Source organism: Octopus sinensis, linkage group LG3 (assembly GCF_006345805.1).
Source record: "Octopus sinensis linkage group LG3, ASM634580v1, whole genome shotgun sequence".
Lineage (NCBI taxonomy): Eukaryota > Metazoa > Mollusca > Cephalopoda > Octopoda > Octopodidae > Octopus > Octopus sinensis.
Window position 1 is genome coordinate 15685313 of NC_042999.1, and position 26436 is coordinate 15711748.

Consider the following 26436-nt stretch of genomic DNA (forward strand, 5'->3'; position numbering starts at 1 on the left):
TTGACCCCGAGGAAGGACTATCAGTAAGGTTGGATATTGAAATCCCCACTCTTTCTATCACTTCTATATAACACTAGTCCTCACAGTCTCTCCTTTAATCACTCAAATGTGTTTTTTCCCACTCCCAAATACCACACGTAACACTTTTACAAAATAATTTTCTTTCCAAATCCGTACCTTTCTGAAATTCCGAAGATGGTAATCACTAGTAAAAATCTCCCATTGATAAAGATACCTGAATAACAAACATAAATTAACTGACTAATTGTCACATTTTAACAAGACAAGTAAAATATTTCCCTAGATTCAATTGTGAATACATATGGGTCATTCAATTCTAAGTAAATGGTGGAGAAAAAAGTCTATCATTTATTGCTTTTGTTTATTTTGAGAGTAAACAAGTCTGGTATTTTGATCACATTGCCTCATGAGAAATAATATAATGTCTACTTAGTAAAAAAAACATGAAAGTTAGACATTTCTGTACAAAACCAAAGAGAGATAAAAGAAAACAGGCCAATTTTACATGTGTGTGTGTGTGTGTGTGTTTATATATAAAATATCAGCATTGATATTATCAGACACACAAGGTTCAGTTCTGTTGATATGCAAAGTGAAAACAAAATTTAAATTAGTCTAAAGCAACATATTAATTATACAGTTAAACTTGTCGCAATCAATAAGAATATATTTAATCTAGTATAATGAATAAGTGTGAGGAAATTAATACTGATTCAGAAATAAATTCAAATCATCTTATATTAGCTTAACAAGTGATCACTTTAAGACAGTAATTAGAGTGATAGAATTACAAGTAACGACCTCTGTGTCAATGTTTTTGGGGTTCAAATCAAGCAGAAGATATGAATGACAGCTAAAATTTTCAAAGAAAAATCATGAGACACTTAGAGAGATAAAAAATGGATCTTGATGAGAACCTATTTCTTTACTACCCACAAGGGGCTACACACAGAGGGGACAAACAAAGACAGACAAATGGATTAAGTCGATTATATCGACCCCAGTGTGTAACTGGTACTTATTTAATCAACCCCGAAAGGATGAAAGGCAAAGTCGACCTCGGTGGAATTTGAACTCAGAACATAGCAGCAGACGAAATACCGCTAAGCATTTCACCCGGCGTGCCAACGTTTCTGCCGTCTCGCCGCCTTCATGATCTTGATGAGAACCTCCAGCAACCGATATTCAGCTGTTCAGTCAAATAGGTCACCAGGCTCACTGAATTAACATGTATATGGCTAAGTATTCCTCAGTCAGGTGTACACTTGAATGTAATTCTTGGATAGAATGACATTTGCCTAAGACAGCACACAGCAGAATCGAAACTGTAACCTCATGATAGTAAAGTAAACGTCTTAACTATTCGTCCATACTGCAACAACTACTATTATTAGACACAATAAGAACCTTTTGAGAGAGAAAAGAAAAAAAATACTCCAGTTGAAAGGATTCAGACAGCATATCTATCTTGGAGACTAAGTAACCATTTACACCCAAGTCTCTTCATCGCAAATAACAAACTTGAATTTATTTTTCTGCTATTTTGTTTATTATTTCTTCCTTTTTTTTTTGTTTTAACTGGGCTATGTTTTATCTCTACAAGACAATTATATAGTTACTTAGCATATTAGAACAAGTTACACTCCATATATAAATATCATATATTATATATATTACTGTCGGGAAACTAAGTTGCTGCAGTATGATTTAATGGTTATGGTGAAAAATAGCCTCAAGAATCTGGAGGCTTCATATAATAGAACACTGAAATTCAACAGCTAGCAAAATAAAGTGTGCAAGTGTGTGTGTGTGTGTGTGTATGTGTGTGTGTGTCCCGTCCTACTTGTAGAATCTTTTATTCATATTTGCAAGCGTCTCTAATAAGAATAGCAAACACTAATTAGCGATAAAAATATAATAAATAAATAATTCTGCATGTAAGAAAATGCTGAGTCAATAACCAAATAAATTCATTGATTAATAAATAAGCAAAAAGGAAAAAAAGACAAGCAAATGTAAGCCAAAGAGAAAATAAAGCCAGACAAAAGTATCAAATATTGCGAGTTTAACTAAATAGAAATTTCAAGTGAAATTGAAAATAAATTTTTGAGGCAAAATGTACATCATCTAATGATCTTGCTTATAAATAAAGCATATATTTGATCATTCATTAGAAAGTTTCCTCTTCTTAGAGGTAACTCCGACAAAATGGAAACTGGCAGAAACACATATAGAAAAGAGTAAATTTTAATGTATTCAAAGAAGTTTTCTTTCAAGCTACAATTCTAAAACTGATAAAAGTAATGAAGTTACTAAGATATGGTAAGATAATAGCTGATAGCAGTTTTGAGATGAATTGATTTTTGCTACTTAAATTGACTGAATTTCACAGGTTGAAAAGAAAGACTTGTTTAGTTATAAAAATGTTATATTAACTTTAGTATGACCACTTTAATATTTGGTGCTATTTGGTAAATTATTTGTGCACTTATGGAGAACAGTAAATGAACTTCAGAACTATAACCAAATAACAAATAAATTCTAAAAATTTTGAAATACATTTGAAGTAAAATAAATTAGAAATACATCTAAAATGAAGATCTATAGATTTCAAATCTGACAATTTTGCTCAAACTTTAATCATTTTCAATTGTAGGTTTTGGTTTGTTCCTCAGCTCAGCTCATAACTTAACTATAGTGAACTGTAAATAGCAAAGCAATTGGTTACATGCACTTCTTGCTTAGCATTCAAAACGTATGTGTCATAAATTTCAAACTCTGCAATTGTTGAACAAGTTGCTGGTGTTAAAATAAATCTAAAATGATATTCTTCATATTACATGGTATGTTTTGGAGAATCTCAAATATTTTAGCAACAGGAATACCTTAGGATATAATTATAGATCGATTTCTGGCATTCACGGAAGGCCAGCAGTTAGTAGAAAAAAAAGAAAAAGTTAATCAAACCCATGTGCCAGTGACTTACTTTATTGACTCGGTAGAAGAATAAAGTAAAGTTAGCCCCAGAAGTATTGGTGTATACACCATAAGAGGATGAAAAGAAGCGCTGCAAGACATTTAGACTGGTATATCTTCCTTTCGCCCATTTCCTCATTCATACAAATAAGACCATTATGTCTTAAATTTTGGAGTTGAGCCAAATTTTGTAACAAACTGCCATAGGTGACTTTTGTCAAATTTTTAGTAGATAAGCAAAGATATCTTTATTTGTTTTTATTGCTGTGGTTTAGCCACAGGCAGCCTTGATTGAACATACCTATGATCACAGGCATTCTAGAGTTGATTATTCTATCCTTTTACTTGCTAATTATCTTTCTCCTTTTCTTATTTCATTTTTGCTTTTAAAGGTGATACTGGGTAATTTGGGAGACTGATTGCCATTTATAAGAGGTCAAGTGACCATATAGAGACCCTCTTGTTTATATTATCAAGATGCCATCAACCATCACTGATTATAAAGCTGTTCTGCTCCCTAGCACAGGATGTCCACTATGCAACATCGAAAAGGTTGAAACAATTGCTATGCAGAAACAAAGAGAGGAAGACAGAAATAATATTTAAATGAAGTTTCAGGTAAGTGCTCATTTAAAGTATCACTGTTTTGATGTACAGGTTTCTCTAACATTTTACCACAGATGAAAGCCAGCATCCATCTAAAGGTTTCTTGAATAAAACCTATTACATAAAAAGAAAATTTAATACAGAATTTGCTCTATGTAAAGTTTGTATATTGACAGCAACCCGGAAAATCTGTTTATTGCTCATCAGACCTTACTTAAGCGATTAACATCAAAAGGTTCTTCATTACATTATATTATATTATATTATATTCATAATTATATATAACATCAGATTGGAATCTGGTGCAGCCATCTGGTTCGCCAGACCTCAGTCAAATCATCCAACCTGTGCTAGCATGGAAAGCGGATGTTAAACAATGATGATGATAAGAAGTAGTTTCCTAAAATATCTCTCTTGAAAGTTTACAATAGTATTCCATGCTGTTCAGTGATTTTTACCAGTAACAGAAAGCAATAGAAGGATATACCTATACTTTACCGGGGAGAAATAATAATTGTAAACTTTTAGGGGTAGACTTAATCTGTTGCTTGATTTAACACCACCACCTGACACTTAGGTACCTTTGCAGAGTCAACTCTGTGGTAGGCACTCAGGCCAGATCTCTGAGAATAACTTTCTCTCATTAACCTTGGATACCATGAAAATATTTATAGGCACTGATCTTTCTTCTCAGATCAAGCCACAAAACAATAATACTTTTTCAAGACTGACCATTAGTTTCTCTTTGCTTGATACAACTCTGTATTTTTACCTAACCCTTTTGATACCAACCCAGCTGAAACCGGCCCTGGCTCTGAGTACAAATGTCTTGTTTTCATAAGTTTTCAATTAAAATTTTCCACCCAACCTTAGTCACAATTAATGTTCCTAACACTAGCTGAATGATAACTAAGTTATTTTACCTAATTCTTTGTTATATTTAAAGTAATTGAAAGAAACACAGACCACCTCAACAAAAATATGGTAACAAAAGGCTTAAAATATATAATAGAGAAACAATTCTTAACTCTTTCGATACCAACCCGGCTGAAACAGGTTCTGGCTCTGTAGTACAAATGTCTTGTTTCCATAAGTTTTCAATTAAAATCTTCCACAAAACCTTAGTCACAATTTATGTTCTTAACACTAGCTGAATGATAACTAAGTTATTTTACTATATTCTTTGTTATATTTAAAGTAATTGAAAGAAACACTGAGCATCTCAAAATAAATACAGTAACAAAAGGGTGTTATATCTATATTCATAACTTGCTATTCTCATGAACCTGTACACTGACGAACAGGCTCTCATTGGAGAAACTTTTCAACCCCGAGAGACTGGCATACAGTCCCTATGATTAATGGTCAACATGGCAAGAACCAAAGTACTAGTTAGTCATAAAGGACAGAAAGTCCTAATGCAATCCGAAAAGTGGCCTTCCTTTTGAGAAGTGAGAAGAGAGTAAATTAGGATTCAATACTCAATGGGTATGTCAAATATATAGCGAGACAGTAGGTCAATTGAAAGGGAAACAAAAATTCTGATGTACTATACATATAGAAATAATTAGCAGCAGGTGTAACAATGAGTAAGTCCATGAACAGTTCAGATAGCTCACATGATTTACTTAGTAGCTTCTGCATCTAATGCAATTGACCCTTTTGTTACTGTATTTATTTTGAGATACTCGGTGTTCTTTCAATTACTTTAAATACAACAAAGAATTTAATAAAATAACTCAGTTATCATTAAGCTAGTGTTAGTGGAGGCACATGGCTTAGTAGTTAGGGTGTTGAACTCATGATCCTAAGGTTGTGGTTTCGATTCCTGGACTGGGTAATGCGTTGTGTTCTGGAGCAAAACACTTCATTTCATGTTGCTTCAGTCCACTCAGCTGGTGAAAATGAGTAATCCTGCAACGGACCGGTGTTCCGTTCAGGTGGGGAATTTCTACACCACTGAAACCGGGAAACCGGCCCTTATGAACCTGGCATGGCTCAAGAAGGAACAGATATATTTATATAAGCTAGTGTTAGGAATGTAATTGTGACTAAGGTTTGGTGGAAGATTTTAATTTAAAACTTATGAAAACAAGACATTTGTACTACAGAGCCAGAGTCGGTTTCAGCTGGATTGGTAGCGATAGGGTTAAGTAGAGCTGTAACTAATTGTAGTAAGAACATAGTAGTTAAAGGTAAAAAGATGTAGAAGTTTAGAAGTCACAGAGTGAGCTTCAATGTGGTTGGTTGGCCTGTAAGAAATATAAGGTTAATTCCCACACCCTATCTTTAAAAAATTGGAGTACACACTGGACTCTGTTGTTCTAGATTTACAGAAAGAGGAAAGTTGGAATGGTCACAACTGGAATGGCTATAATCATAGGCATGCAAAATTTAGGGATGACCTAGATTAGAATAACAACAACAAGGGTTTCATCTCTGTAAAGTGCAGATTGTGTGAGACCTGTGAGGTAGAAGAGTCCAGTTTGCTGGACATTGTTGTAGAGCTGAAAACGAGGTAATTTCTACTCTTCTCCTCTGGAAGCCATCTGTTCGCGATACCAGAGGGCGCACACTCTCCTACCCTGATGTAATCTCCAGGGATACAGGCATCCAGCAATAGGACCTCCATAATGCTATGATGGACCGTGAAGTCTGGCATAACATAGTAAATTCCATTGTCTCGACCATGGCCGAACAATGATGATGATGATGAGGCCTATAACTTGTGAGGGATTTTAAAATATTATCCATTTATTATGTAATACCACCAGGTATGAAAGGCAGCACAAGAGAGCTTACCATTAAAGACATCACTTAATGTAGGCAGAAGAAATAAATTTGTTGATAAAGACAATACTAGATAAGTGATAACTTGTTGATGCAAATGTGTCAGAAAATATGGCAAAGGAAAACTGCAGAGGACATGGAAAGAAGCATCAGTGTGAAAAGGAGGAGGAGACAAGGATGTTGATTGCATATGTCATTTGAGAGCAAAGCCATTTTTCCTGAAATAAAATATCTACAGGAAATCTGAACTCATTAGTCATATTTTTCCCACCTTTAATAAAGTGCCAGCCTACCAGGTGAGAAATCATTTGCTCTCATTCTATCACCAGCAATTTACTTGAATGTAAACAACCTGTACACTTCAATTGATGAAGTAGTTTGCTAAGCTTAATTCCACCCATAAGCATAAAGTTTCACCTACAAATGATACATCAATAACTAAACATACTAAAGACTAAGATACTCACTACTTCAACATCAAGTAACATCTAGTAACAAAAAATTTTTAAAATATCCTTATTTAAAAAAAAATTTATACAAGGATTAGCTGTGTGGTAAGTAGCTTGCTTACCAACCACATGGTTCCGGGTTCAGTCCCACTGCATGGCACTTTGGGCAAGTGTCTTCTACTATAGCCTCGGGCCAAGCAAAGCCTGGTGAGTGGATTTGGTGGATGGAAACTGAAAGAAGCCCGGCGTATATATATATATATATATATATATATATATATATATATATATCCATATATGTATGTGTGTGTATATGTTTGTGTGTCTGTGTTTGTCCCCCCAACATCGCTTGACAACCGATGCTGGTGTGTTTGCATCCCTGTAACTTAGCAATTCGGCAAAAGAGACCAATAAAATAAGTACTAGGCTTACAAAGAATAAGTCCTAGGGTCGATTTCCACTGAAACAACTAAAAGAGTAAAAGCTAGAAAGGAATTTCTTCATTTCACAAATCTTAGATAAATTTCCAAATATTTGAAAATTAAGCAGGTAATAAATGATTATTTTGAATCCTATAGCAGTTCCTTTTTGGATATACCTCTATAGAAATATATATTTATCAAAATTATACATGTTACCTTTTATCTTTAACTTGTTTCAGTCATCAGGCTGTGGCCATGCTGGGGCACTGCCTTGAAGAGTTTTTAGTCGAATGAATCAAACTTGGTGATCTTTCTTTTTTTAAAGCCTGGTACTTATTCTAGTAGTCTCTTTTGCCAAACTGCCAAGTTATGGAAATGTAAACTCACCAACACCGGTTGACAAGTGCTAGTGGGGAACAAACACAAACACGCTTGCATACACACACACACACACACACACACACACACACACAGAGGTTTCTTTCAGTTTCTGTCTACCAAATCTACTCACAAGGCTGAGGTTATAGTAGAATACACTTGCTGAACCCAAAACCATGTGGTTAGGAAGCAAGCTTCTTACTACACAGTTACATAAATACAATTTTTAGCATAATTGATAAGAAAGAAGCATCTCTTAAAAGAAGTATCTTAGAATCATTTGGAATTCTCCCATGAGTTAGAGGTCATGAAGAAATACTGTCTTCTAATATTGGTTAAGTATTTAACTTTGTAAAGCTGTAATTAGATTTCATTAAAGTTCGCAAAGTGCAAAATTAATTTCAGAGGAAATCAATTAATTATTTTCTTATTTAATTTAAGTGCTATTTTCTGCATCTCTTACTTTCAACTGCTATATATGAAATAGTATTTGACTCTTTGACAATTTTTTTTATTGAACTAGTCAATGGTTCAATAAAAAAAAAAATATATGTGAACTGCTCGCAGTAAATTCATATGAAAGAGCCAGCAATTTAAAAAAGAAAATTTAGATGTAACTACCAAACATTTTATATTTCTACTTGTTTATGTTATATTTATTATTCTAAATTCTTCATTTTCTATTTCCATATAAAGCACATGATTTATACATATAAAATACATAGCATTTCACTCAATTATTTCGCTAAATATTAACTCTCATTTTAGCCCATTTAAGAGTACTCTTCAATCATTGGGCAATAAACTGCACTTGCGAAGACCTGTTGAGGCAAGTTAAGTTATTGTCATGGCCGATGACAATACCGCCTGATTGGCACCTGTGTCGGTAGCACATAAAAAGCACCATTCAAGCATGGTTGATGCCAGTGCTACCTGACTGGCATAAAAAGCACTATTCAAGAGTGGCTGATGCCAGTACTACCTGACTGGTCCCATGCTGGTCACATGTAAAAAGCATCCACTACACTCTTGGAGTGGTTGGCATTAGGAAGGGCATCCAGCTGTAGAAACATTGCCAGATCAGATTGGAGCCTGGTGCAGCCTTCTGGCTTGCCAGCCATCAGTTAAACTGTCCAACCCATGCCAGCATGGAAAGCAGACATTAAACGACAATGATGATGATGATGATGGTTTTTTTATTTATTTATAAAAAAGGAATAAGAGCTGAGGAACTTTTGGAATTAAAAGCAAAAAGGTGTTACAATTATTTTGAAATGGAATGACATCTAATCTTTGCTTGTGAGACCACAGAAAAGGGCACTTGAAAAACATAAGGCTAGGTGTGCACATGTAAAGTAAGAAAACATCTAAATTCTCATTTACTGTTGCTCTAAATCATATATTGAAACGTTATAGAATATATGCATACTGAGTTATCAAAGCTAGGAGACAGGTTTATTTAGCCAGAGGGGAAGCAGATAAGAAAAAATTTGCCAATGTTCTGCGCCGTGAGGACCAAAGACTGGAGGTGTTTCGTGTTGCAAGACAGTGTGTGAGAGAGAATCGTGATGTGGTAGGAGAGAAATGTGTTCGCATGGAAGATGGTTCACTTGCGCTAAATGAGGATGCAAAGAGAGAGGTCTGGAGATGCCACTATGAAAGGTTGCTGAATGAAGAAAATGAATGGGATAAAGAGAGTCTGCCGAATGTTGACCCAACAGAGGGACCAGCTATCCGAGTTGATAGTTCTGTGGTAGCTAAGGCAATTAGAAGCATGAAGACAGGGAAAGCCCCAGGCCCATCAGGAATCACTGCAGAGATGCTCAAAATGTCTGGTAGTGTTGGCTATAGCCTAGTCACCCATATAGTTAATCAGGTGATACACAAAGGGGTCATACCCAATGACTGGTGTAGCAGTATAATAGTCAACTGCTACAAAGGTAAAGGTGATGCCCTAGATACAAATAACTACAGAGGTATCAAGCTGTTGGACCAGGTGATGAAGGTTACGGAGAGGGTCATAGCTCAACTATTTAGAGAGAGAGTTAGTTTAAATGAGATGCAGTTTGGGTTTGTGCCAGGGAAAAGTACTACTGATGCTATATTCCTGGTAAGGCAGCTGCAGGAGAAATACCTAGCCAAAGATAAGCCCCTGTACCTGGCTTTTGTTGACATGGAGAAAGCCTTCGACAGGGTCCCCCGATCCCTTATCTGGTGGGCAATGAGAAAACTAGGGATAGATGAATGGTTAGTGAGAGCTGTGCGGGCCATGTATAGGGACGCCGCTAGTAGGGTGAGGGTTGGAAATGAGTACAGTGAAGAATTCCGGGTAGAGGTAGGGGTCCACCAAGGCTCAGTACTCAGCCCCCTCCTATTTATCTTAGTCCTCCAGGCAATAACGGAGGAATTCAAGACAGGATGCCCTTGGGAGCTCCTCTATGCTGATGACCTTGCTCTAATTGCTGAGTCGCTATCAGAACTGGAGGAGAAGTTTCAGGTGTGGAAACAAGGATTAGAATCGAAGGGCCTCAGAGTCAATCTAGCTAAAACCAAAGTCGTAATCAGTAGGAAGGTAGACAAATCACAAACACCTTCAGGTAGATGGCCCTGCTCGATCTGTAGAAAAGGTGTAGGTAGAAACTCTATAAGATGCACCAAGTGTAAGCTATGGACACATAAGAGATGCAGCAATGTCAAAGGAAGGCTAACTAGGAAGATGGTTTTTGTATGTGGCAGATGCTCAGGAACAATAAACACTGAAAATGCTCTGAGACCAACTTCCGTCACTTTCCAGGGAGAAAAACTAGAAATAGTTGATAGTTTCCGTTACCTAGGTGACCAAGTCAGCAGCGGGGGCGGGTGTGCTGAAAGTGTAACTGCTAGAGTAAGAATAGCTTGGGCAAAGTTCAGAGAGCTCTTACCTCTGCTGGTGACAAAAGGCCTCTCGCACAGAGTGAAAGGCAGACTGTATGATGCGTGTGTACGAACAGCCATGCTACATGGCAGTGAAACATGGGCCGTGACTGCTGAGGATATGCGTAAGCTCGCTAGAAATGAAGCCAGTATGCTCCGATGGATGTGTAATGCCGGTACTCACACTCGGCAGAGTGTAAGTACCTTGAGAGAAAAGCTGGACCTAAGAAGCATCAGTTGTGGTGTGCAAGAGAGACGTTTGCGCTGGTATGGTCATGTGGCGAGAATGGATGAAGATAGTTGCGTGAAAAAGTGCCACACCCTAGCGGTTGAGGGAACCTGTGGAAGAGGCAGACCCAGGAAAACCTGGGACAAGGTGGTGAAGCACGACCTTCGAACTTTAGGTCTCACTGAGGAAATGACTAGAGACCGAGACCTCTGGAAGTGTGCTGTGCGCGAGAAGACCCGGCAGGACAAGTGAGTCCACAACCCGTGGCCTTCTACATGGGATGGAGCCAGCCTACGTATGCATACCTTCCCTTCTTGGGACACAAAACTCTACTTGTGAAGACGTGTTGAGGCAAGTGAGGATCAGAATCGAAATCGATCAATGGAAATTGCGGATGTGCTACCAGTGCCGGTGGCATGTCGAAACTCTGCTTGTGAAGACCCATTGAGGCAAGTGAGGATCAGAATCGAAATCGATCAATGGAAATCGATCAATGGAAATTGCAGATGTGTTACCAGTGCCGGTGGCATGTAAGAGAACTTTCCGTTTCGCGACCGTTGCCAGCACCGCCCCGTTTCGTGTCCATTGCCAGCCTCGCCTGGCCCTCGTGCCGGTGGCACATAAAAAGCACCATCCGTTCGTGGCCGTTTGCCAGCTCTGTCTGGCACCAGTGCGGGTGGCACGTAAAAAGCACCCACTACACTCACGGAGTGGTTGGCGTTAGGAAGGGCATCCAGCCATAGAAACACTGCCAGATTTGACTGGGCCTGATGAAGCCTTCTGGCTTCACAGACCCCAGTAGAACCGTCCAACCCATGCTAGCATGGAAAACGGACGCTAAATGATGATGATGATGATGATGAGTTATCAATGTATATAGTTATTTCCAATGCAAGACAAGACATGAATATGTATCGTTCTTGCTTCCCTTTGACTTTTATTCAAAACATAACTAAGATTTCTGTGTAATAATGGTTAAAAGTGAGCAGTACAAATATTTGATGCCAGAAAAAAAAAACAAATATTTTATATATGGATTTAATTTCAAAATGTTTTTTCTAAAATGATACTACTAGTTTTAAAACTAGAGAGGAATTTTAAAATTTGAAGATAAAACTAATGATAAGTTCTTAAAAACAGATATCACTTTTTAAGATTTTTACATAATTCATAGATTCATGTAACTTCAAACATTATTAACAAGTATTAATTAACCTGAGGTTTACATTAACATAAATGTTATTTGATCACATCAACATTTTAAAACAGTTGCTTTTAATTAAGGTATTTCAATTAATGTTTTATTTTTGACACTAAATAACTTTAGGAGATGCCTGAACACACTGCAACATCAGTTTCATTTGAAATTTGATATTATTTTGTAAAATTTAAACACTATTTTCAATATGACATCTGAAAGGTATACCATAAGTAATTTCTAAAAGCTGTGGCAAAAGGAAAAAGAGAAATGTTGCTTTTATGTTTAAGGAACTCTCTATAAAGTAGATTATATTTATAAGCTTTTTATTTCTGTATAAAAATATTCAGAATTACTTTGAAATAATTCAATAAATAATCAATTTAATGTGAACACGTACGAACTTAAATTCTAAACTTCATCTGAAAAACAGTTGTCTGCTTTTATTAATAATTGTTTCAGAAGTACTTGCTTACCAGTTAGACATTGTCCTTTCTATTGTGCTCTGATTTTTTCATAAAATCGTATGATCTTTGTTTTGAACTTGCTACCTTTACACCATTTCAAATCCATTTGACATGATTTTGCTTTTCTCAGGGCATATTGTCTCAATTTCAGGCTACATGGTGTTTAGGGGCCTTTTATTTCCAACACTCTTGGGTGGTTTTAGGTTTAGTCTCACTGCATAGCACTGCAGGCAAGTGTCTTCTACTATAGCCCTAGATTGACCAAAGCCTTGCAAGCGGTTTTGATAGATGGAAACTGAAGGAATCCCTTTGTGTATATGTGTGTGTTGTGTTTATCTCTCATCACTGTCTACCAACTAGAGTTGGTTTGCTTATGGCCCTGTAACTTAGTGGTTTGGCAAAAGCAATTAACAGAATAAATATCAGTCTTATAAAGAAACGAATAAGTACTAGAGTAGATATGTCCAACTAAACCCTTCAAGGAGGTGCCCCAGCAAGGCCACAGTCAAATGACTGAAACAAGTAAAGCATTAAAGATCAAACACTTTGTACACCCTAGAATTACAACTTGATGAAACTCCAATCATAGCTACATTCCTTCTAAGCCTATGAATCTTCAATAAACCTGCACAACTAGTCAACAGAAACTACATTCTGTGATTAAACTAAGTGTGCTTAAAATGACTGAATGCCACCCCTTCTCACTGCACTGATAAAGAACAAATAACGGTTTCAAATCTTGGCACAAAGCCAGCAAGTTCAGGCAGAGGGTAAGCCAATTACATTGACCCAAGTGCTCAACTGGTGACTTATTTTATCGACCCTGAAAAGATGAAAGGCAAAGCCAGCCTTGGCAAAATTTGAACTCAGGACATAAAGACAGATGAAATGCCAGTAAGCTAATGTGCTAACAATTCTTATTTCTTTATTGCTCACAAGGGGCTAAACATAGAGGGGACAAACAAGGACAGACAAAGGGATTAAGTTGATTACATCAAACCCCAGTGCATAACTGGTACTTTATTTATCAACCCCGAAAGGATGAAAGGCAAAGTCAACCCCGGCAGAATTTGAACTCAGAATGTAATGGCAGACAAAATACTGCTAAGCATTTTGTGTAGCATGCTAATGTTTCTGCCAGCTTGCCGCTTTCAATGGGCTAACAATTCTGCCAGATCACTGCCTTATAAAGAATAAATATTAAGACCATATGAAGAATAATATTCCAATGGTGTACAATTGCATCATAACAAATACTGAGAAACTTAAAGTGAAACTAGGTTAAGTTTTGTGAAGAACATGGAAGAATTCTAATAGAATTTTCTAGACATAAATTTAGCAATTAAATATGATTAGAATAGTTTGAGATGACCAAAGCTAGTCATTAAATTTTGAAAATTTATGGAGTTTCAATGTTAATCAGATTTACAGAAAAATAATTGTAAATTTTTAAAGACATTTAGCAATAAGACTAGAGGATTTGAATGGGAACAAGCTATCTGAAATATTGCTTCTACAATGTAGTGTCTTTGAGAGTCTTAGCATTTTCAATGGAATATTTTTTCAACAATTTATTGCAAAAACATAAAAAGTGTGGAAAACTGCCGACTGAATTGAATGATTGTATAGAAGATCAATTTTTAAAATGTAATACTACTTGTTCTATAAACTACCAATATTTATTCTGATCACAATAAAACCTTAAATTATTGTTTTATTTTACATGACAATGCAGCACTTTATTCTGAAGAATCAAAATATTGTTTGTTTTTTTCCTCAAAGCAGACTAATCAATTGAAGCTAACTTCTACAAAGCAGCATTAAGTAAAATTCTGTGATTTCTATAATTTTTTTTCTTCTTCAAAGTCAACAAGGATGCAAAAATACTTTTCCATAATTGCTTTTTTCTATTAATCAATACCGAATGGTTTTTCTTCACTTCAATATGAAAACAGTTATATTATGCATAAAAAAAAAGCAGCAATTTTCTTGTATAAAAAATATACATCTTTCTACCAAAAAAGCTTTTCTTATTCCCTAGTCATATAAGAAATAATTTCTGTTGTTATGGAATTAAAAATCATATGCAAAATCATATGCAAGCACTTACATTGCAAAGATGCTATTGTTTTCATGTATAAGCTGGCCATTTATAAAACTTTAACAAGGTCTTTTTCTTTAACAGCATTATAAAATGAAATGATTCCATCCCTGCTTTGAGTATTTAGTATATGAATCAAAGTAGTTATTTATTTCAAGACCATATGCCTTTAAAAGGACAATGAAACTGACTCAAGTAATTTTAATGTTTTGAAAATACTCATTTTTTAGTCTAAAAATTAGTCACTGCCCAAATTTCATTTTAAATTTATTGGAAAAACCAGACCATCCAGTTTAAGGGTAACCAAGAAATTCGATAAATTGATTAACTATATTTCCAAATTTTAAAGTAACAATGCAAAAAAAAAAAAAAATCTAACAATTTAAGCGTCCAGCATGGACCCTATTCAAGCAAAACTGATTTCCTTTATGAGGTGTTTTAGAAACAAAAACAACTTTATCTGCTCCACCTCCTCCCAATTATCATCCTCATATCAGCAAGGTTCAGTCCACTTAAGAATAGTAATGTTGGATGTATTAACCTGATTTGCAAATTCATGTCTCATGCTAATATTACTGAACTGTGTTTACACATTCTAAGAATTGTGTTAAGCTCTTCCATACATTACTTACCAAAAAAGATATATGTTCACTGAACTTACATAGAATTTAAAAAATAAGTTACAATGTATATTTCACACTAACGGTAAATGACTAAAAATTTAATATTTACTAATGAGTGTGATCAGTCATTTTGCATGAATGATATTAAATTTGCTTGTACCAAATAAAAAATAATGCTGTTTACTAGACAATCAAATAATACATCCTGCTTATAAAAAAGTATATCTGCTTAGAATTATAATCTAAAACCATTGCAAGTTTTTTTCTCACTAACAAATAATTACAAAATTCATATCTGATAACAGAGTCTCCAAAAGTATACTGAACTTATATTAAGACTAACAAAAGATTAATATGAAAAACTTTAGATATATTAATTTATTGCTATGGATATTATAACTATTATTATCTTTAAAATAGGAAATACTTTATCAAAAATGGGCTTTAATTAACTTATAAAATATATCCATTATCATAAGTTCTCATCAACTAGCATGTCTCTCAAATAAGCGTATTTTTAATGGGTCCTAGCTTCAGTAATGGATACAAGAGAGATATACTTATTACTTAATTTCATATACTGATAACATTTTTTAAAAAATTCATAGATTTTTACTGAGCGATGAAAAATTTTAATTCTAAAGGCAAGTATACATAACAGCAAAAATATTTGAAATGAGCCAATATATTAAAAATAAAGAAAAATAAATAATTTACCTGTCTTCCAGGTTAGAACTGAAAAAAAATCAGGAAATTTATTCTCTTAAAATGTTCTATTTACATATATATATATAGATATAAAAATTCGAGAGCATTTAGTTTAGAACTTTGTTACTTATGTTGTGGAGCAATCAGAGCTCTAAAACGTAGAAAATATCAGCAACAATTTCACTTGAAGCATGTCATATTTATAACTATTAACAAGTTTTATAATTATCTGGGAGTTCTATTTGGAGGTTTAAATAATTTAATAATGGTTTTTTTAACATCATTGTGAAATGAAATGGATTAATTTCTTCAAATAGTTTAAATATACATGACTGAAATTAATTAGAGTTCATGAGTGACTGAACGAATTGATCATGTGAATAAATTTAATTTACATATAATAACAACATATTTTGTGACTTAATTAAATTTGTTACAGCGAATTCTAAAAGTTTAATTATATGCTGTATGAAAAATTTCATTTTAAAATTTAAGTACAGTGATTTTAATATTGCATATCAGTGAATGAAATATTCTCGTTAGAAAGAACCTTAATATGATTAGCAACATCTGTTGCATTGATTTTTTAATGAGATCTCCACTATAGCATAGATTAATACCAGGATACTGAAAGTTTATAATTAAATGAAAAGTGTCAACCATTTTTTAAATTAATCTATTTGAGATTAAAATAATCTGAACATTGATAATATTTAGCAGTCATAAAAATACCATGAAATCATTTTTATAAGCTTTTGCATATCGAATGATTAAATACATTTTATGATTATTTTTATTATATTTTTTTAGATACAATGGGGTGGGTTTTTTTTTTCTTTTTCATTTTTCCTCTCACTATATAAATTATGATTTTCATTCATCACTGGATATTTTAATGAATACAATCTTTGAAACATTTCACAAATTTAAGTTAATTAAAGAATAAATTTTAAACAAACATTTAGATGGAATATATGAAACAGATGATTTTCTTGATTTGATTAGAAAAATAAGGAAATACAGAAAGAAATGGCCAACACTGCTCAAGCAAAATAGTGTGAATTGTCAATAATCCAAGATGAAACTTGATATAAATTAGGCTTTAATTTGCTAAATCTTCTATTGACATGAATTAGCAGACTTTAGCTACAGCAGCAGCAGCAGCAGTAGGAAGTAATTGCGTCATCTTGTGGAAAATCAATCATTTCTATTGTTATTATGATACCACATTAGTGCAGACATGGTTTTGTGATAAGAAGTTCACTTCATAACCCTGTACGTTTAGATTTGGTTGTGGATTACTTTGGACCTGTCTTACATCTATAACCCCACATTTATCAATGCCTTATGAGTGTTTTTTTCTTTACATAGAAAGTGTAGGAATCATTTCATATATATGTATAAATGTATGTGTGTGTGTGTGTGTGCTTGTGTGCATATATTTGTATGTATAGTAATATTGCTATCCCATGACTTTAATGGAGTGAAGCAGCAAATGATGTTTATATTCCTTATGGACATTATGCCCAGTCTTCCTGCACTTTTGAAGGTCAGTGAAATATAAAAAAAAATTTATTTCTTACTTGAAAAACAAGTAAAGTTTGACAATAGGAAGAGAATTTAGCCATAAAATCAAGCCTCAAATATATCTTCATCTAACTTATCCTAGCAGGGGAAAAAATTAACATTAAATGAATGAACAAATTATTTCCATACAACTATTACCCACTCCACAATATAAAACTACACATGTACAATTTTTAAATATTTAAAAGTATAATCATACATTTTGAAGTGTAACCATATTTTTCAATAGGTCTTTGAATGCCAGTTCAAGAAGTGTATACAGTTCACTATTTTATAGAATTTGACTGGATTGCTGTGGGGATCTGATTCTAATATTTCAACTTCTTTGAAGAGTTATACAGTTGTTATTATAATGGATGAGCATTTTTATACATGAGAAAATTTAGGTTTCTGCTAAAAGTTGAAGCAATGCTCATGAGGTGTTGAGTGTGAAGATGTAGAAAATAAGGTTTGCATTGAATGTAAAGCATCAAGTAAAACAGATAACTATGTAGGGGTTGGCACATTTTAAGATTCTAGAGTCAATACCATGTTTTGTTTTTGTTTTTTTTCCACAAGAAACCAAATTAAAATTCACAGTACCAACTTTGTTAGAGTGGTAGGGAGTCAAGTGTCTAATTGGGAAACCTCTAGCATGTAAGAAAGACTTCAATAAAGATGCCAAGGAAGTGGTTTGTTGATCTGAGTTGATATATTCAGGTAAATCAAAAACAAAAAAATACAAGTAGACAAACTCGAAATGAGAGTCAATGCAGAAATGTTGCAACTATAGAAAGCAAACGGAAAACTGGAAATCCATTGATTACACTCAGACATTTATAACTTGGTGGTGAAGGTAAAAGTCCCTTAAAAATTAATACTTTTTACTGTAAATGGAATGAATACAGCTGATGAGCTGATGTAATGCTGGATAGTTACTGTGGATTTAATTTTTTGACAAATATGGCATCCAGAAACAATACATATAATATTACTCACCAAATGTAGAACATTTTGTACTTGAACAAACAAAATATGTCAGCCCCATATTACAAAAGTTTCTGGAGAGATGGGTGAAGTTCTAAGAAGTTGTTCTGTAAATCAGAACTCCTGGTACATCTTTGGCAACATTAAGGGATCCAGGAAGCAGTAAAATTTTGTAATAGAATGTATGGGTTCTAATCACCAACTTGGTATTTTCTCACTTCTAATATTATTTTTGTGTTTTATATTAAACATATAAACTATGGATTTCTGATCAGTGAGTTGTGTAAATCATCTACATAAATGAAAGTGGGACATGTTCTGACAGTCTCAACTACTGCAAAAATCTCGTTCTTCCCTTGTACAATATTTTTCTCTCAAAATTTAGTGATCAAGAAAATAATGCTATAAGCCTATCATTTTAATAAAGAGTAGCTCTGAAGGCAGCTTAAGAAACGTCAGGTTTGACAGTAAGTGGTATATATTCACCTACTTCATCTTCGACAGACTCCTTAATAGCTGCTTTTAATTCACTTTTTTCTCTGAGTGCCAAAACTGAACATTGATAGAGAGAGAGGTAAAGAAACCACTGAGAATAAAATGCTAATAGACCCAAATAAAGATTATTTAGTGGGTACAGAAGCATTTCTTTTAATGAAGTTAAATGCAAAGAGAATACACTTTGTTATAGTTAATTTAGTCAGCAGACATGACTATGTGGTTAAGAAGTTCACTTTCTAACCATGCAGTTTTGTTCTACCATTTGGTACTTTGGGCAGGTTTCTTCTATTATAAACCCAGATAAACTAAAGCCTTATGGGTGGATTTGGTAGACAGAAACTGGAGGCAATCGTTTATATTTTGTGTTTATGTATGCGTGTTTGTCTTCTTGTGTTGACATCACATGATGGTTGCAAAGAAGAATCACTGTCATATTGGAAGAGTCCCTCATTTTCCATCTTCTGTGAATGCATTCTCTGGCCATCGGAAAATATTACTTTGCTTGGAAACTAGTGAGAGTTGGTGACAAGAATGGCATCTGGATGCAGAATTCTATCAGACCCATACAAGCATGGCAAAGTGGACACTGGTGAGAATGGTGGTAGTTTTGATGATGATGATGATGATGATGAATTTGATAACATAGTATACAGACAGAGTCAATCAAAAATGTACATATATTATTCTTCAGACTAATGAACAACTTTCAAGAATACAGATAAACTTTTATGTTCCTCTTTGGTATCACCATATATGGTAAAGTCATCTAAATAGGACTATATGCCTTCCAATTCATTTTTCTGAATACAATTTTCCTATAATTCATTGAAAATACACGACACAATTTGTAAAACTTAATGTAACTAAGATAACCATTACAAAGATATTTAAATTGTAGTAATAATTGTCTGCCTCAAAAATGGTAAATACTCTCTTACCAAACTGTATTGCCACTTACTGATATGCACTACATAAAACAAGATTATGAAATAAATTTGCAAGAAGATATTTTGTTAATTAAGCTTCAAAGAAGGTGAACTTATTAATAGTTTTGAAATAGTCAGGCTATTAAATTCCTTTCACTGTTACTTTTAATGACATGTACTTCTTGTACTTCTATTCAGGATAAATGACTTCACTCAATAATATCTTCATTGGGCATTCTATTCACTTCTGGTAGAATGAAATAAGTATCAGATGATTTATATTTAGATTAGAGAAGACTTTTCAAGAAGCCAGAGAGAAAATCTCCAAGTCCTATTGGGAGACAGATTCTATTTTGAATGTTTGCACAGAAATACCATGGAAAATGCTGGTCTTTTATCTCTAATTCTAGATAAGAATATTTCTTGATTGACACAGTCAATATGACTGAAACTATTAATACATCATATTCTTAGAGTCTTTAGTCAGCAACTTGGCGAGGTTTGCAGAATAAATTGTGTCAATGAGTCCTTTTAGAGAAGTTCCATAAACAATTCGGTCAACCGTAGCAGCTTAACAAATGCCACAGAAATACTGGAAGTGCTAACTTGTTCTTTTTAGATTTGACAGCCCTTTAAAAACATCATCTTTCTTTTGATATTCACAAAACAAATAGTATCATAGGCTAGATATTTGAAGGCATGATGCTGGTGAAAATTCCTGTAGATACAGCATCTCTGATCCAGATAAGATGCAGCTTTACAAAAGACATCCTTATGGAGAACTGATTTGCTTCATTATTTAAAATTTCTTTTCTAACAACTTTAGTGGAGATTACTGAGCAGTTTTTAACTCGTAGAGAAGTGTCATAATTTTGAGAATCTTTCATAGCTATTTGACTGAAGTAAAAACTGGAGTTTTGTTTTCTTCACTAGACTGAATCATGAATACATTTGCCGTTGTACATTTCAGCCATGAGACTTTTGATGTTACAGTCTATGATGCGATTTTGAAAAACTACTGTAATCAAGAATAAACTCCATGATCAATTCTTTGATTCTCTGACAGTCATGTGCTACGATTTCATTGACTTTCTTTTTTCTTAAGCTGATAAAATGTTATTGTAGGTGGTGCACTTACAAATAGTGTCAACATTTTAGTGAGGAATAGAATTCACAAGGAGTCTTGGATAAAAGTCACTAGTTGCTTCCTAAGTAACTCTATACTCTGAAAATATAAAAAGCCAACGCTTAATGATGTATAAAGCCTCAGAACGTGTCAGTACCACACTGAACTTTTAGGGTCATAGTCCAAATTTTATACTGATAATAGCAGTTTTGGTAAATTAACTTGATGTGTGAATGACCCAAGATGAAAATTAGTTTAAATCAAACTTTAATTTACTAAAAGTATCACTGACATCTATGGCTTGCTGTAGAGATAGGAGTTCACAAGAGTAAGTATAGCAGTAGTAGTCAGTAGTAACTGTAGTATCATATAGAGATACAACCATTACTGTTGTTATTATAATACAGCATTACTTCGATAGGGTTATTACAGAATGATAGGAAAGAAGCAAGAGAGTGACAATAAGGAAAATTAGAGAACAAGAAGTAGTAAAACGTGAGAGAAAGAGATAGGTAGTTGCACAATGCCTAAAAGATAGGACTTCAGAGAGAACAGTAACTAAATAAGCTCCAAAGTAATGTTACTCCACTTTCTTTTTGTAATTTCTGTACAAGTGATGACATCACACACATACACACACTCATGCACACACACGTGCATACACACACACACAATGTTGCATTTAACAAATTAATGCCTAAAAGTATATGAAGCATATTCTAAGTATTGTTTTAATCATTTACTTTGTTATTCCATTAATTCTCTCATGTGAAGGATATCATTAGTTTTAATTCTAAACTCACAAGTAATATAGCTAGCAATTTTAGTTTGAAAGAAGTCTATTGTAAGAAAAATAGTTTCAATCTGTTGAAATGGATGATTACATTTCTTTACATTTTTGTTGAATACACTTAAATAACTAATAATGTATGAAAAATCTTCAAAAGATTTCTTTTTTTCTAAATATAAGAAGAGTTATTTGTGAAATCTAAGCAAGGAAGAAAGAAAAACACAGAAAATTGAACTAAAGTAAGCTATAAAGTTCACTTTGATTTAAATAAGCTATAAAGCTTACTTTGGTTATAAATTTACTACTTTTTCTCATAGAAACATAAAATGGTATAAAGAGAATTAAAAGAAAGCATATCTAGAAGTTGTTTAAGAAAAAAAAGTTTCCCCAACTTTATAATAAAGTGTGTCATAAAACGACCTGAAGTATAAAAGAAGAAATATATAGGGGATAGATGCATTTACTGGTGGCTGGATTTGTAGAAAAATAAAGACAATTTTAATTTTCATTTGAGTGGGGGTCAACAAAATATGGCCCCTATAATTACTTCAGTTGATTCGATGAACTATATCCAAAGCCTTCATAAAAATGTTTCTCTGCTTAAATAAGAAAGCAATAATAAGCTTCAATATTAATTTTATTCAGAATGATGAAAAATATATACAGAAAGTAAAATGAAAAAAGAAAAAAGTTGTTATTGTCTTTTTTAAAATAAAAACTGTAAAAAGTATAAAATGAAAATAAATTACTTCAGTATTTTTTTATTATTGCTATCAGACGATTTATGTACTGAAGACAAAGAGAGTGGAAGTTAACAGTGTGAAACAGATAAGGAAAGTATAAAGATGAGAGAGACAATAAAAAGAAAACAATAAAATGAGACCAACTCAATGAAAGAAGAAAGATAAATTTATTTTCTTAGAGAACTTGTTTCAATCATTTAATATAAACTTAGAAATATAATCGGAAAATTCCATGCAGCTGATTAGTTTTTAAATTTTCTTTCTTTAAAACAGAGGTTTCAGTTAGAATACAATCTTCATTTGTCTATTATACTGGATGATGACTATGGCATCATTTTATGCATATGTCTAAGAGTTGTCGACAATTCCAACGCAGATAGCTTTTGAGAGAGTGCTTGCCAAGACATGTGAGTGTGTCAATGGTTTGAAGAGTATGATCTTTCATTATAAAAGCAGGTGGTGAAATAATATTCCTTGTGAGGTGCTGGTTGGTACATCAGTTTTCTTTTTGTACAGATGGTGAGGCCAAAGTCATAGAAGGCAGAAAAGGATAAGTTATACACTGCTGCATCTCAGACTCTGGGCCTGCACCAACGGTCTCTCATGACTTTCATTTAATGCTAAAGGCTTTTAGGTAGATCATTAAGGTATCTGTGTAGTGCTTGCACTGTCCACTGCCCAAACATTCCACAACTACCAACTCAATGTAGAAACGATATTTTGGAAGCTGTTCATCATCCACTCTGGCGATGTGACCAGACAAGTGCAACTAGGTCTCACGCAGGAAAGTGGGAATGCATACTGGTTAGTACAAATGCGTTTGGACAACTTGGTGTCTGGGAACTTGTGCAGCCAATGAATTTGCAGTATTTTAGACTGACAACTCAGACGAAAATTCATTAGGCTTCTTTACAAGCCTGCTATAAACAGACCATATTTTACAGGATAAAATTTTGAAAAACAACAGCTTTTGTAGATTTTCATCTTGGTTTAGCTGTTGAGCCCTCACACATCAAAACATTCTTACGAAGTGTACTGAGGGTAACACTGGCTTCGGTATTTCTGTAACTGACTTCAACGTTGTATTTCTGAAAGGAGTACTGCCAAGGTAGGTGAATGTTTCAATGATCAGTAGAGCCCAATTTTTGAGTGTAGGTGCGAGTACCACATGTTCCTTGTGAAGGAATGGTTAATAACTGGCTTTAGTTTCTGAGCAGATAATGAGGTCAGATTCATAGAATACAGAGAAGAACCTGTTCATGTGCTGCTGCATCTCAGACTCTGAGTCTGCATTGAGAGCAGTCATTCATAAACAGGAACTCACACACTGTGTCCTCCTCCATCTTAGAGTCATCCAGGAGTCTTTTCAGGTTGAAGAACTTCTCAATTCACAATCATATGGTGAAGCCATCCTCATCTTGAAATCCATAAGTTAGCATGAATTAGAACACAATAAGAATTATCCAAATATGCATATTAAAAAAATTACAATAAATCAATAAATATGTTAGTAAACATTCAAATACTGATATATTTTTTTAATAATTGTCTACTGTAAAATATAGAAGAAATTATAATTATTTTCTGACCTGGATATTGGACAGCCAACAATTCTGTTAAGCATTACTGTGGTGTTCATGGTTTCAATATCTTTAACAATGACATTAGTAAAACCTATTACTTCTTCTAGAAGAATGTTCAAGACATGACTGACAATTTGATGCGATGCCCTCATGCTGCTCTCAATTACAATTGGAGCTTTATGGTTGTTTGCATTGTTCTGAAAGCTTCGTCGATAACGAGCCATTAAATCTGAAAATAAATAGAAATAATCATGAGAAAATGTTCTACACATTAAGTAGGAAGTACAACTAATAATTAATATCTTATATATCCTTAGGTTTCTTTAACGAAGCATAAATGTTAATGCCTGGGAAAACATTAGCAATTGAATAATTAAGTGATAATATGAAAGAAATATATACAAGATAATTAGGCTTCATAAGAAATTAATATGTGAAAAATGCACCATGACATAACGTGCAGAATGAAAATAGAATATTGGACAAAGAAATAAGATGTATTAATTAATAAAACTATTATTAGCTTCATCTTTAGAATGTGTATTTACAATGTTTATATTTACTCTATACGTGAATCTCTGGCATGCATGTATGTATGTATGTATGTATGTCATTATTCAGTTTATTTCAAAAATTTCTCGCCAATAGAGAAAGAACCAGTTTTTAACCTAGATTCAAGGCTCCTTCATTGGAATTTCAACATCAACAACAAGGTATGTATGTATGTATGTATGTATGTATGTATGTATGTATGTATGTATGTATGTATGTATGTATGTATGCATGCATGCATGCATGTCAATATTCAGTTTATTTCAAGATTTCTTGTCAATACAGAAAGAACCAGTTTCTAACCTAGATTCAAGGCTCCTTCAATGGAATTTCAACATCAACAACAAGGTATGTATGTATGTATGTTATGTATGTATCTATGTATGTGTGAGTGTGTGTGTGTATGTGTGTATGTATGTATGTGTGTATGTATGTATGTGTGTATGTATGTACAGACAAACAAGATTTGAACTAGGAGCCATTATTTTTAACTCATGGAGATAACATTCTTATCCAATGCCATAGGTACCAATGCTTTAACACTACACACTCTAATGATGAGATTAATAGACCAAAAAATTATAATTGTAATGATGTTTCACAATTCATTTTGCTTTTTAAATTTTTGGCAATTGCCAAAAGCCTGAAGTTAGGGAACTGAAATGCATGAGATCCTAAACAAAGTCATAGAATTAAATCCAACAAAATATTTACATTATCTCCACTAATAAAAATTTTTAACATGTCATATAAAGGAACTTTTCTGGATTGTTGATGGAGTCTACAATAAAAAAAATACAAAGCAAACATACAGCAACTACAACAACAATTGTTATGCTTTCATGAATATCATTAAGTTATTTAAAAAAAAAACAAACAAAAACCTATACAATATAAATGGTCACAAATGAAGACCCTATAAAGATTTTGTTTTTCTAAGATGCTGTAAAACAGCTCACAGTTTAGTCCATGAGCAGGAATTTGGGAAGAAGGTTAACTTCTAATACATTAGATTCAATTCTATAACAAGAACAAACAAATAATATGATTGATGGATTAGAAAAAATATACATTCTGGTCATGCATCTTTATTCTGAATAATGCATATTGTGTTTGTATAGATGTACGTGTATATATATTTCCATGTGTCTGGCATATTAATAAATTCATTTTAGCAATATGCTATGGAATATTTGCAGATAACATTTCAGAAAAGAAATATTAAACAGATATGGAAAAATGAAGATAATATTTATTGTTATATTGCATTCAAACTAAAATGATAATAAAAGAGATAAAATATATAAGAAATTTTTCTGATATACGGGACTTTAAGAGCTAACTGTGTGTCCTCTGACATAAAATAAATTACTGTAAAATGTTTTTATAAAGGCAATTAAAGCAAGTGCTTAGAATTTTTTCTCTTAGAAGAGCAATGATTTTTTTTTCTTTTGCTTTTAAGAAGCAATATTTCTGTTTATGGTATTAATAGTACTATGTTGAAAGAAAAAAAAAGACATTTAGCTCAGTTTAATTTACAAGAAAAATAAATACTATAACAACTCAAAAAGAAGGCGATTATATATAAAAATTGATTTCCCAACTGCTTTTTACCCAAAATGTCTGAAATTTTAATGTGGCTGTCAACAACAATTTCAAACAGAAAAAATTGCAGTCAAGAATTGTGATGCATGTTCAGTAACATAAAATCACCATGATTTATACAATGCTAGTTTTATTTTATTTTTCTAGTTGTTTGATACACACACATACACATGGGAGAA

General features: G+C 33.4%; 1 protein-coding gene and 1 long non-coding RNA gene across 4 annotated transcripts in view; one reads left to right on the forward strand and one right to left on the reverse strand.

The window, feature by feature from the left end:
* LOC115209184 overlaps positions 1 to 26436 on the reverse strand; it is a 662850-nt gene that overhangs the window by 346490 nt on the left and 289924 nt on the right. For 2 of the 3 annotated variants that reach the window (XM_036500871.1, XM_029777425.2), the window contains 2 exons: positions 24107 to 24329; positions 15891 to 15908 (listed from right to left, as the gene is read on the reverse strand). In XM_036500871.1, the coding sequence (XP_036356764.1) occupies positions 15891 to 15908; positions 24107 to 24329 (241 nt within the window). The remainder of the gene's footprint in view (positions 1 to 15890; positions 15909 to 24106; positions 24330 to 26436) is intronic. The other variant, XM_036500873.1, reaches the window with a different exon arrangement.
* LOC118762411 lies at positions 1124 to 8578 on the forward strand. The gene is made up of 3 exons (XR_004998156.1): positions 1124 to 1159; positions 3928 to 3933; positions 8411 to 8578. It is a non-coding gene; the product is annotated as an uncharacterized LOC118762411 (long non-coding RNA).